This window comes from Lontra canadensis, unplaced genomic scaffold (genome assembly GCF_010015895.1).
Source record: "Lontra canadensis isolate GAN:19392208 unplaced genomic scaffold, GSC_riverotter_1.0 scaffold4, whole genome shotgun sequence".
NCBI classification, from domain to species: Eukaryota; Metazoa; Chordata; class Mammalia; order Carnivora; family Mustelidae; genus Lontra; species Lontra canadensis.
In genome coordinates this window covers 43,416,037-43,429,558 of record NW_022630998.1, presented here as the reverse complement: position 1 = coordinate 43,429,558, position 13,522 = coordinate 43,416,037, and the positions used below count along the sequence as shown (strand labels likewise).

The following is a 13,522-nucleotide window of genomic DNA, read 5'->3' as shown; positions in this document are numbered from 1 at the left end:
TGAAGAAAATGGTAAATCTGTGAATAAATATGAAATTCTGTTTTCTTGTTTTTATTTTTTAATTATCTTTTTTAGATTTATTTATTTTAGAGAGACAGCATGCAAGAGCAGTGGGAAGGGGCAGAGGGTGAGGGATTGAGAGTCCCAAGCCAACTTCATACTAAGTGTAGAGCCTAATATGGGGCTCTTTCACATGACCCTGCGATCATGACCTGAGCTGAAACAAGAGTCACTTGCTTAACCGACTGAGCCACCCAGACGCCTCTTTCTTGTTTTCAAATTTATATAACAGTAGTTAGTGCAAAGCAAAAAATATTGTGGGATTTATAATATGTGGAAGTAAAATATATGACAGTAGCTTGAAATATGGGAGAGAATAAATGTAAATATAAATTATACTTTTAAATTTCTTAGATCATATGTGAAGTGACATAATATTTGAAGATGGCCTGTAATGAATTAAGACTGTGTATTGTATATTCCTAGAGTAACCAACAACAAAAAAATACAGCAAAAGGGCCATAAAATGAGATAGTATGGGGAAAAAATAGCATCATTTGCATTATTTGAAGTCAAGAAAAAAGAGGAACAAAGCACAAATAGAAAATAAACAGTAATGAAATAGGCTTAAATTAAGCCACACCAATAATTATATTAAATATTAAGGTTTAAACTTGCCATCAAAACTTAAAATTGTCAGATTAGATAAGACCAAAAGACCAACTGTATGCTTCATACAAGTAGGCATTTTATTTATTTATTTATTTTTAAGATTTTATTAATTAATCTGATAGATCACAAGTAGGCAGAAAGGCAGGCAGAGAGAGAAGGGGAAACAGGCTCCCTACTGAGCAGAGAGCCCTATGTGGGGCATGATCCCAGGACCCTGAGATCATGACCTGCACCGAAGGCAGAGGCTTAACCCACTGAGCCACCCAGGTGCCCCCAAGTAGGCACTTTAAATATAAAGATAAATTTGGTTAAAAGGAATACATGAGAAAAGATACACTGTATTAAAACTTACTGAAAGAAAGCTCCTATGGCTACAAGGATATCAAGTGACATACATTTCAAGACAAGGATTGTTAGAGAAAAAGAACATCTTACAATGATAAAAGGACCCACTTATCAAGAAGATATAAGAACCTTTAATGTGCATTCACTTTATAACAGAGCTTTAAAATACATAAGATAAAAATAGACAATTATAAAAGGAGAAATAGACTTACACTGATGGAGATTTCAGTACTTTAAATATTTAAAATGGTAAGGATATAGAAGATTTGGACACCACTGTCAACCAAGTTAACCTAATTAATATTTATAAAGCATTATACCCAAGAGATATAGAATGTGACATTCAGGTGGACTTGAAACACTCACCCAGATAGATGTTTTGTGGGGCTGTCCGAAAGCTTCAGCATATTGCAAGGGCTAGAAATCATAATGTGTTCTTTGACCATAATGGAATTCAGTTAGAAATCAGTAACAAAGTAAGGTTTAGTATCCTGTGTCAAAATAAAAATGATTCTGAGTACCCTGTGGGTTAAAGAACCAGTCAAATAGAAAAGCCAAAAGCATCTTAAATTAACAAAGGCATATCAAAATTTATGAAGTGCAGCTTAGAGAATTTACAGTTTTAAATCTTGAAGAAGAAAGTATTAGAATCATTTATTTAATCTTTACCCTAATTAAAAAAAAAGACAATTAAATTCAAAATAAATAAAGGCAGAAAACATAGAAAAAACTGAAACTAATGAAATAAAGAATATACCCTAAGAAAATGAACAAAGCGTAAGGTTTCCTCTTTGGAAAAAAAATATAGTTGTTAAAGTTAGGAAGATTGTTGGCTTAAAATAAGAGGAATTTATATTTCTCTTGAATTTGTGAATCAGCATTATGGTCTTTTATCCTAGGCTGCTTTATGACGTGTTCTTAGAGCAACATTCAAAAACAAAGGTGGAAGTTTTTAAAATCTTCTTGAGGCATAGGTACTGTTATTTCCTCAAAAAACTGCCATATAAGCAAGTCACAAGATAAGCCCGAATTTGAGGAATGGGGAAATGGACTCAGTATTTTGATTTTGGGTGATATAAAACACTGTGGCTGTGTTTTTCCTTTTTTTCTTTTCTTTTTTTTTTCTTAGAGAGAGGGAGAGTGGTGCAGTGGTTGGGGGAAAAGGCAGAGGGAGAGGAAAGAAGAATCTTTAGTCCACACCCAGTGTGGAGCCCAACATAGGGCTTAGTCTCACCACCCTGAGATCATGACAGGAGCACTCAGATGCTTAACTGACTGAATCACCCAGGTGTCCCAATGTGTTTCTTATTTATAGTGGTTAAATCAGAAACAGTAAAGGGTCTTATTTTCCCCTCTTTAAAAGCTAGTATGTTAACCTGTCAGTATGCACATGACCTCTAGATCAGAGACAGAGTTTATTACTCACTGCAAAAGTGGCAACCAGGGCATGTCTTGTGTCAGTTACCTGAGCCTTAATCTACACAGGGCTACACAGTAAGGGTCAGATCATACTTGCACAGGCAATAGTGTGCATTGCAGGAGAGGAACCCCAAATTGGGAGTCTCTGATTTTACATAGCACCACTAGTAATGAGAGTCTGTGTCCTTTCCTTTGAAAGTGAGACAGAAACCTTATCTTTACTCTGGAATTTAAACAATCTTCTTGAGAGAAGACATTGATTGGACTGTCTTAATTTTGCTAAGCATTATTATCTTGGAATGTCTCTTTATACAAACATCTTAAATTGCCTGTAAATGACATTGCATAGAGAACCCAGATCATGCAGAAATGTGAGATGTTCAGGGAGAATTGTTTTCTAATACAGTGTGCTCTTTTGAACAATACTTTCCTCCCATATACAAAGTTCTATCACTCTCTACTTTTTTTTTTTTTTTTTTTTGGTTAAGATTTTATTTATTTATTTGTTAGAGGGAGCACACAAGCAGGCAGAGGGAGAGAAGCAGACACACCTGCTGAGCAAGGAGCCTGATGTGGGCCTCGATCCCAGAACCTTGGAATCATGACCTTGAGCTGAACACAGCTGCTTAACTGACTGAGCCACCTAGTTGCCCCTCTACTTTTTTTTTTTTTTTTTTTTTTTTTTTTTAAGATCTATTTAGAGAGAGAGAGCATGCCAGTGTTGGGAGGAGGAGCGAAAGAGAGGAAGAGAGAAACTCAACCAGATTCTGCACTGAGCACAGGGCTTCATCCCACAACCCTGGCATCACAACCCGAGCCAAAACAAGAGTCAGTTGCTCAACCAACTGCACCATCTAGGTGCCCGGAACACTTTCTTCAGAAGATTTATCCTTTTAGAGCATCAAGGCTTGAAGTCCAGTATTTTGTTTTTGTTTTTTTCTTTTTTTTTTAAGATTTTATTTATTTATTTGACAGAGAGATCACAAGTAGGCAGAGAGGCAGGGAGAGAGAGAGGAGGAAGCAAGCTCTCCGCCGAGCAGAGAGCCCGATGCAGGGCTCGATCCCAAGACCCCGGGATCATGACCTGAGCCGAAGGCAGAGGCTTTAAGTTACCACTGAGCCACCCAGACACCACGAAGTCCAGTGTTTTATCATCTAAATGAGGTCTAAGTACAGATGGGGCTCTGCTGTTACTTTTGTAATTAGAGAAATACAAAACAAAAAATACAGTGAGCTAGCTATTGCTGTGCCCATACTACTGAAGAAAGAGTGGAGAATATCAAGTGTTGGAAAAGATGTATCTGGAACTCTGAAGTGTTAAATGATAAAACCACTCTCAAAAACAACTTCAAAAGATATATATAATTAAACATAGACTGTGACCCAGCAGTTTCACTCCATGAGAACCAAAGCCTGCATTCTTACAACACTTATACACAAATGTTATAGCACTCTTATTCAGGACAGGTTGCCTTGGCTAGGGTGTTGATTGGAAAGTGGCATGTGGGGACCTCTGCTGGGGTGATGGAAAGACTATATGTATGTATGTAACTTTTTGACCCCCTTTATCTTAACCTACCCCTGCACTTCCCGCTTCTGGCAACCACCACTCTGTTTTCTGTATCTAGGAGGGGTTTTTGGTTTGTTTTTAAATTCCACATATAAGAGAGATCAAATGGTATTTGTCTTTATGTCTGACTTATTTAACTTAGCCTAATATCCGTCTATCCAAGTTGTTGCAAATGGTAAGATCTCATTCTTTTTTTTTAAGATCTCATTCTTTTTATGACTGAATAATATTTATGTGTGTATGCACTGCAGTGAATATGAGGACTGTCTTAATTTTGGACTTAGTGTTTTTGTTTTCTTCAGATAAATACCCTCAAGTGGAATTGCTGGATCATATGACTGGATATTTTTTTGTGGGGAAGGGAACCTCCATATTGTTTTACAGAGTGGCTGTACCAATATACATTCTCACTTAAAGTCAGAAGGCTTTCCTTTTCTTCATATTCTCACCAGTACTAGTTATTTCTCGTCTTTTTGATAATAGCCATTCTAAAATGCCGAGATGTGATGTCTCATTGTTTTGTTTTGCATTTCCCTGATGATTAATAATGTTGAACATCTTTTCATCTGTATGGTTTTTTTTTTGAAAAGTGTCTTTTCCAATCTGCCCATTTTTTATTTTTATTATTATTATTATTTTTTAATATTTATTTATTTGACAGAGAGAGAGATCACATGTAGGCAGAGAGGCAGGCAGAGAGAGGGCGGGGAGCAGGCTCCCTGCTGAGCAGAGAGCCTGATGCGGGGCTCGATCCCAGGACCCTGAGATCATGACTGGAACTGAAGGGAGAGGTTTAATCCTCTGAGCCACCCAGGCGCCCCTTCTGCCCATTTTTTAATTGGACTTTTTGTCATTAAGTTGTATGAGTTCTTTATATGTTTTGAATATTAGTCACTTACGACTTGTATATATTTTCTCCCCTTCTGTAGGTTATATTTTCCTTCTGCTGATGGTTTCTTTTGCTGTGCCAGAGGCTTTTTTAGTATGATGTAGTCCTATTTACTTAATGTTGCCTTTGTTGTCAGATGTCAAGCTTATCTAAGCTCTGTTTCCTTGTATGAGTTTTATGGTTTTAGGTCTTAAGTTCATCTTTTTTTTTTTTAAGATTTTATTTATTAGGAAGAGAGAGCACATGCAAGCTCGGGGAGGGAGAGGGACAGGCACACTCTGTGTTAGAGTGTAGAACATGACACAGGGCTTGATCTCATGACCCTGAGATCATAACCTGAGCTGAAATCAAGATTTGGACCCTTGAGCCACCCACGCACCCCAGGTTCAAATCTTTAATCCATTTTGAGTTAATTTTTGTGTATGATATAAGGTAATGGTCAAGTTTCATTCTTCTGCCTTTGACTGTAGTTTTCCCACTATCATTCATTGAAGGGACTGTCCTTTACCCCTTACGTATCCTTGGCTCCTTTGTTTTAAATTAATTGACCATATTTTTTGAAAAATGGCATTGGAATTTTGTTAGGGATTGCACTGACTCTTTAGATTGCTTTGGGTAGTATGGACATTTTATCCCTATTGATTCTTCCAGTTCATGGTATGGAATAGCTTATCATTTATTTGTATCTTGAATTTCTTTCATTAATGTCTTAGAATTTTTGATATTTAGGTCTTTCACTTACTCCATTAACTTTATTCATAGGTATTTTGTTCTTTGATATAATTATAAATGGGCTTGTTTTATTTTTCTTTCTGAAAATTTTAGTGTGTAGAAAATCAACTGATTTTTGTATCCTGCAACTTACTGAATTCACTTATTAGTTTTAACAGTTTTTTTTGTTGGAGTCTTTAGAGGCTTCTACGTATACTATTATGTGGTCTATAAATAGTGACAGTTTTTCTTTTTTTTTTTTTTTTTTTTAAAGATTTTATCCATTCATTTCATAGACAGAGATCACAAGTAGGCAGAGAAGCAGGCAGAGAGAGAGGAGGAAACCGTCTTCCTGCTGAGTAGAGAGCCCTATGTGGAGCTTGATCCCAGGACTCCAGGATCATGACCTGAGCCAAAGGCAGAGGCCTTAACCCACTGAACCATCCAGGCACCCCCGAGTTTTACTTTTTCTTTTCCAGTTTGAATGTCTTTTATTTCTTTTCCTTGCCTAATTGCTCTGGCTAGGACTAGATAGCTTCACTGGTGAGTATTCAAAGAACACTTAATACCTATCCTTTTAAAACTCTTCCAGGGCGCCTGGGTGGCTCAGTTGGTTAAGCAACTGCCTTCAGCTCAGGTCGTGATCCTCGAGTCCCGGGATCGAGTAAAGGGGCGCCTGGGTGGCTCCCACCCAGCTTGAGCTCCATGCTCAGGGTAGAGTCTGATGGTCCTCTCCCTCTGCTCTTCCCCCCACTCTCATGCCCACTCACTCACGCGTGCTCTCTCTCTCAAATAATAATGTCTTGGAAAAAAAGAATCTTTAGAAAGAAAGCTTAGTAATCTATATTTTTTATAAATACCCTATGTGAGTTTTATTTGGCTAGTTATACCTTTTCACCAAAAGTATGTCCTATTTTCCTCCTCATGAGCAGCTTTTTTATTGGTGGACATCTTGCTAGGACAGTCTATGAATTGTTGCCCAAATCTCTATAAAAATTTACCAGTGGGCTCCTTTAACTATATTATTCCTATCTGTTCACAAATCAAATGTTGTGACTCTTAATTTACATTTTATTCTTGCTACTACTCTGTCGCCACATCTCTGAATGACCATATTCAACTGCTTACTAAAGATCTCACTAGAACATCTATCAGGTACTATAAACTAGTGTTTCTAAATACAGGTTTCGCATCTCTCTTCTCTCCAACTTGCTCTTCCATAGCCATATTCTGTTTCAGTTTATTGGCAAATCCATTCTACCAGATTATTACATATGTAGGAGTATACTGAATGAAAAATTTAGTGACCATCTTTGCTGTACACACAGGTATTTTTTTGTGACATGTAATGTAAGTGGAATTTGTGGGGAAGTTTAAACAACAGGAGTACTAAAACCATTTGGCACAGAGAAAAATAGCTTAGTAAATTTAGGGTAACTAAAATGTTGAAACAAATTTATTAGCATTACTGAATTTTTTAATAAGATTATGATATGTATACTTTTTATTAATGTTACTGTTTTGGGTTTAGGCTGTTTTACTTTGCAGTATGGACTATGTAATATTTCACTTTGTATTATGTCTGTAGATACAGAAAACTTCACAATGGTTTAAATAAATGGGAGTTTAGTTTTCTTACATACCAGGAAATCCGGAAGAAGGCAGTAGTTAACATTGGTCCAGCTGCTCAGTAGTGCTTATAGAAATCCCCAACTTGTTTTGTTTTTCTACTTTGTTAGCCTTATTAGTTGTTTTTAATACTCCCACTTGTTGACTTATGGTCATAGGATTGTTGTTACAGCAGTAGACATGTTTACATCTATCCCTGAATAAGGAAAACAAATGTTTGCCCATAACCAGCCCCATTCCATCCCCAAAGCAGACTTAATACGTCACTGATCTCAACTACGTCCTCCAACCCCTGAGCCTTCCAATTGTGGATATTTAACTGGGTCCACTACTGCCCCAAAGAAACTAAGATTTCTTAAATGGGAGGAATACAATATGATCAGCTGTTAACCATTGTCTGCTTTACAGAACCATCAGAAACTACTAAATTTAGGGGTGTCTGGGTAGTTCAGTTGGTGAAACCTCCAACTCCTGCTTGAGATCGAGCCGTGAGTCGGGCTCCATGCTCAGCACAGAGTCTGCTTCAGATTCTCTCTCCGTCTCTCTCTCTCCCCCTTATCCTGCTCACTCTCACTTGCTCTCTTTCAAATAAATGAAATATTTTTTAAAAACCTACTAAATTTGGGGCACCTGGGTGGCTCAGTGGGTTAAACCTCTGCCTTCGGCTCAGGTCATGATCTCAGGGTCCTGAGATCAAGGCCCGCATCGGGCTCTCTGCTCAGTGGGGAGCCTGCTTCCCCCTCTGCCTCTCTGTCTGCTTGTGATCTCTGTCTGTCAAATAAATAAATAAAATCTTAAAAAAAAAACCCCAACTACTAAATTTAAATATAATTGGTGATTTGGATTTATCTGCTTGGAAAAACTTTGCTGTTTTCAGTAGGTTCAGATAAATGGGATTTTAATGTTAAGTGGTTATTTATTATTTGATATAGATGAGGGCTCACCACAGTTAACAAATATATTAAAAACAATCCAGTGACTGTTAAGAAGCTAGGTATGTATTTAGAATTTCGCAAATTTGTGTGTTTACACTAGTGAATTTTTGAGAATTATAATTTACATTTTGAGGAAGGAATTTAGAAGAGATGATCCCTTAAAGTCATAATGATCTATTTTTATTGTTAATTTTGTTTTTTTATTTTGGTTTCCATAGAATGTTGGCTCAATTAAGAAACATCAGGGAGATAAATTCAACCCAGTGGTAAGTAGCTTTAATTTCTTTTGTTAGAAAATGTTTGGCTTATTGTTATGTCTTTTTTTTCTTAGTTGGTTTCTCTCTCTCCATTTGATAAGAATATTTTTATGTCTCTCGTGTTAAGTCTGATTTATAAAGTGACTCTTGCTTATCATAACACTAAAATTCTAATGAACATTCCCATGTTGATCACTTCCTTTTTAGAACAGGCCAGGCTTCCTTTGGTTTACTTCCTTATAATATTGTGTAATGGAGGTTCTATTTGGTTGTTATTATGCATTCCTTTCTCTGCCATATGGTATTTACCTCCTGTACCCTCAATAAGTAAGTTCCCCCTCCTTTCTTAACAGTCAGCAGTTTTAGTCTGATAAATTAGGGTCCATTTTAATATTGGCTTGAGGCCCGCTGAATTTAATCTGAGGTCTAAACTGCTCTCTTCGTAGCCTCTGTCCACAGGAAATTTTTACTTAAAATGTAAACTGTTTTGTAGAGCATCTGATTTCCTTTTCTGAATTCATTGTCTCTTTTGAGAAGTTTTACAATTTCTGACCATCTGTCTGACTGCAACATGATCTGTTTATGGTTACCACTACAGAAAAACCTTGGAGGTTGTTTTAGCTTCATTAACAATTACTCTGTCTTGTAAATTGCCTTATGCTTCAAGTATGTTGCATAGATGATAGCATCTAAAATAAATACTCTTTTTTTTTTTTTTAAGATTTTATTTATTTATTTGACAGACAGAGATCACAGGTAGGCAGAGAGGCAGACAGAGAGAGGAAGGGAATCAGGCTCCCTGCTGAACAGAGCCCTATGTGGGGCTGGATCCCAGGACCCTGGGATCATGACCTGAGCTGAAAGCAGAGGTTTAACCCACTGAGCCACCCAGGTGCCCCTAAATACACTCTTTTAAATACATGTATTTGGTAGTAAACATTTCATGCCCTTTCTTCGCAGCTAGCATTTATACTCCCAAATCCATTATGATTCAGAAATTTTTAGGCCACATCTTCCAAGTTCTTGGGTACTATCATATTACAAAAATATAAGCGTATAGTATTTATAATTTGATTAACCAGAATATTTTCAAACACCAGACCAACACTGTCCCACAGAAATTTCTGCACCGAGAGAAATTTTCTCTGTCTTCTCTGAGTATGGTAGCCAATAGGCGCACATGGGGCTATTGAGCTTTTAAAATGTGCTTAGTGCGAGAAACTAGATGTTTAATTTTATTTGATTTAACTTGAATTTTAAGTTAAAAATGGTTAAGTTAAAATGGCCACATGTCTAGTGGCTGCCATTGGAAAGAGCAGATTGAGTTCCCTTAAGATTGTTCTTAAATGTCCTCTTAACTCATTATCAGTTGAAATCTTATAATCTCTTGAGCAAGAAATTTCATACTCATTTTTGGAATCTTTTATTTTGGGGATGTCATAAACACACAAGGATAAGCTGAATTCCTTTTCAGCAATGAAATTCTTATTAGATCAACAAAACTGCTTATTCTGATCAGTAAAACACACCCACATATAAACATAGATTATTAATAAATATTCAGTAAACTTTTCTGGATATTTGCTGACAAAGTCTTTTTTTTGTTTTTTGTTGAAGTGTAATGGACGTAGCATTACATTACTTTCAGGTGTACAGCATAATGATGATTCAGTATATATGTGTATTGCTAAGTGTCCACCATAAAAAATCTAATTAACATCCATCACCATATGTAGTTACAAATTTTTTTTCTTGAAATGAGAACTTTTAAAATCTACTCTTTCAGTAGTTTTCAAATATGCAGTACAGTATTATTAACTGTAGTCACCATGCTATGTGTTATATTCCCATGAAACAAAGATTTTATGTAGAAACTTTTATGTTTGACATCATAGTGTAGTGGAGGAAGAATTTTTCCTTGACCCTCTCAGGTTCTTTGGCTGGGTCTGAAAACTAACCTGACAAAAACAGTTTTAACAGGAGAAAGCATGCAAATTTATTTCATACAAATTTTAAGTGGCACAGGAGCCTTTACGAGGAGTTATGACGTAAAGAAACCATTAAAACTTAATATATTTATGCTAGATATGAAGAGTGTAGACTTGGGTACAAATATGATAGGTCAGAGTATGACATAAGTGTAGTAAACTGGGGGGAAGTTAAGTAAAGCCCATTTGTTAGGATTCTTCTCCATTCTTGAGAGATTGGGCTGCTCTTTTCCTCCAGGTATAAGGAAGGCACCTCTCACATGAGGATTTTATGACCTATTTCAGTGGAGAAGTAAAAGGGGAGGCCAGCATGACCTTCCTGCTTCTGCTGTTTTCTCACATTCCTTCAGTTGAAAGTATTCAATATGTCAAGGTACTGTATTTGAGTGGTGTGTTCTGAACCCCATCAGTATTTTATTTTTGTAAGCCCTAAAGGAGAAGTGCCTAATAAAGACCTATTGATATTTTAATCATCTTGAGAACCTGAGTTCTAATATATCATTATGTATTGAGAAGTAGTATAAGGCAATAAGAGCACAGGAACAGTTTCTTTATGGAGAAATAGGGATAATAGTACATGTCTTAGATATATGAGTTTGAAATGAGAACATGCATATATTATCTAAAGAACTTAGCACAGTGCCTGGCACATGGTGATTGACTAAGAATAGTCTTATTTTTAAAAAGATTGCGAGGGAAATATTTAGTTGTCAAACACTCTAAGACTATCATGTAATTTGAAATAGAAGTTGGTAGCAGTGCCTTGCAGAGCCATATTGAAGTCTGAGGCAAAAGAAAAAATACCATTCCTGTCCTTATTTAAAAATTAGTCATTTTGTTCATAAACAGATTAATTTTCAGTGATTTTAATTAAAAAATAAAGCATTAAAATATTTAATTTGATTAAGTTTTTTTTGGTGCCTCCTTCTATTTTGTGCTTGAGGCAGTTTCCCTCACTGGCTTCAATATAATCTTGGCTCTGGTTAGAAGTATTCTGTTATTCTAATTGTCTTCTGATTAAGGTGAGAATTTATATTTTACAAAGAGTTGTTAACTGATTAACAGTCTTTCTTACTTATTGACGTAGGCTTGTCTTTGGTAATATAATCTTAGATTGGTTGGAATTAAGCTATGGATAGGTTAAAATTAGCCTGGAGAATTTTCACTAATTCAGAACTAAACCTTTCTCCCATTTAGTTTGAAACAATGAAGTCTGTATATACTTTATTGAAGCAAGTTTATTCTCTAATGTGTAACCTTACACAAATATAGGACCTATAAGCTGTTTAGAAAAATTAAAAGACCAATATTTAATTGAAACAAAATTCACTTGGCATGTATTGAAATTTTGATGTGGAAGAGCCTTGGAAAGTTAAAGGGGTGATGATTCTTTTTTTTTTTTTTTCTTCTTTTAAAGATTTTATTTATTTATTTGACAGAGAGAGAGATAGCGAGAGTAGGAACACAAGCAAGGGTAGTGGGAGAGCGAGAAGCAGGCCTCCTGCGGTGTAAGGAGCCAGATGCAGGGTCCTGGAATCGAGACCCGCTTCCAGCTCTCTTCTCAGCGGGGAGCCTGTTCCCCCCCCATCCCTCCTGCCTCTCTGCCTGCTTGTGATCTCTGTCTGTCAAATAAATAAATAAAATCTTAAAAAAAAAAAAATAGCTCTTACCCAGAAATTAAAGAAGTATCTTTGTTGTATTAGGGTTTTTCTAGTTGAGAATAAGCAAGACTCATAAAGCATGTTTCTTACAGAAGCATATAAATAGGTATTTAACAGGTCATTTTTTAAAGTACAGAAGTACTTAGTTTCATTTGAAATTCAGTATATATAAATGTATATAAATTCTGACAGTAACAATATGTTTGAATGTATTCCATTGTATGAGTATAAAGAAGGATGTACTTATATTTGCTACATAGATCGTGATAAATGAGTTATTTTTGGGAAAATTGTTGATTTTAACGTGTGTTTTAACTAAGTGTATTTTTATTTCAATATTGCAGTGTCTAAAAATGACTACAAAACGAAGTTTGTTTGTGCGGTTGGTACCATGTCGTTGTCTACGAGGGGAAGAGGAGACTGTCACTACTCTTGATTATTCTCACTGCAGTTTGGAACAGGTTCCCAAAGAGATTTTTACTTTTGAGAAAACTTTGGAGGAGCTCTATTTAGATGCTAATCAGATTGAAGAGCTTCCAAAGGTATATTCATACAGTCTTTTAAGAATTGTCTTTGGTTATTTTTATGCAAGAAATACCATATCCCTGGTGTAACCATAATGCTGCCAATATGTTTGTGTTTCCATTGTTTCTATTTTCTTTTCTTTTTTGGTTTAATTTTATTTTAGGATATGCAACAGAACTTGAATTTTTTTTTAAAGATTTATTTATTGAAAGAGAGCATGTGAACAGGAAGAAGGGCAGAGGGAGAGGGAGAATCTCAGGTAGTCTCTTAGCTGAGCCTGGAATCCTACACAGGGCTCCATCTCACAACCCTGAGATCCCAACCCGAGCCAAAACCAAGAGTTGGATGCTTAACCAACTGTACTACCAGGCACCTCCAGTATTTTTTAAATAGAATTTTAACCTTTGTTTCTTCAAGTTAATTGCTTGAGTATTTGAGCAAGTTTTAAGTTAAAGGTCTGTATTTAATTTCCATTTTTTGTAGCCCCTATGGTAGGTAAGACTACATGATTTCTGAAGCCAATAGATTTAGCTAGACAGAAATAGAAATTAATACTTTTTCTAGTTTTAATGACATTGATCTACATTATTATAATTAAGAATAAATTGTCCTTTTGTTGTCACCTAATAATTTTGTTATTAAGCAGGTTTTTAGAGGTATTGTTCTATTTATCCCATTTTAGTTTGTTTGGAAAGGTTTTGGGGGACATAACATTTCTGAAATCTAAGAACAACTAGATGGAGGAAATTTGTTTTGCTGCCATGCTATATCGTCTCACATTACCAGTTTCTGTGCTAAAATTTTTCAGTGGCTACTTTTTTTAATCCTTAAAAAAATGCCTCTTTATTCTCAACTCATTTTCTTGTTTATTATGGAAAAACTGCGGTAGCTTTTTTTCCCCAAATTTTTATTTAAATTCTA

At 35.8% G+C, this 13,522-nt stretch overlaps 1 protein-coding gene across 11 annotated transcripts in view; it reads left to right on the top strand.

Annotated features, from left to right (window-relative positions):
- The window catches only part of ERBIN (erbb2 interacting protein), a 124,250-nt gene that overhangs the window by 34,644 nt on the left and 76,084 nt on the right, over window positions 1-13,522 (top strand). For all 11 annotated transcript variants that reach the window (XM_032849491.1, XM_032849509.1, XM_032849458.1 and 8 more), the window contains 2 exons: window positions 8,389-8,436; window positions 12,421-12,618. In XM_032849491.1, coding sequence (XP_032705382.1) covers window positions 12,430-12,618 — 189 coding nt within the window. In that variant the 5' untranslated portion in view covers window positions 8,389-8,436; window positions 12,421-12,429. The remainder of the gene's footprint in view (window positions 1-8,388; window positions 8,437-12,420; window positions 12,619-13,522) is intronic.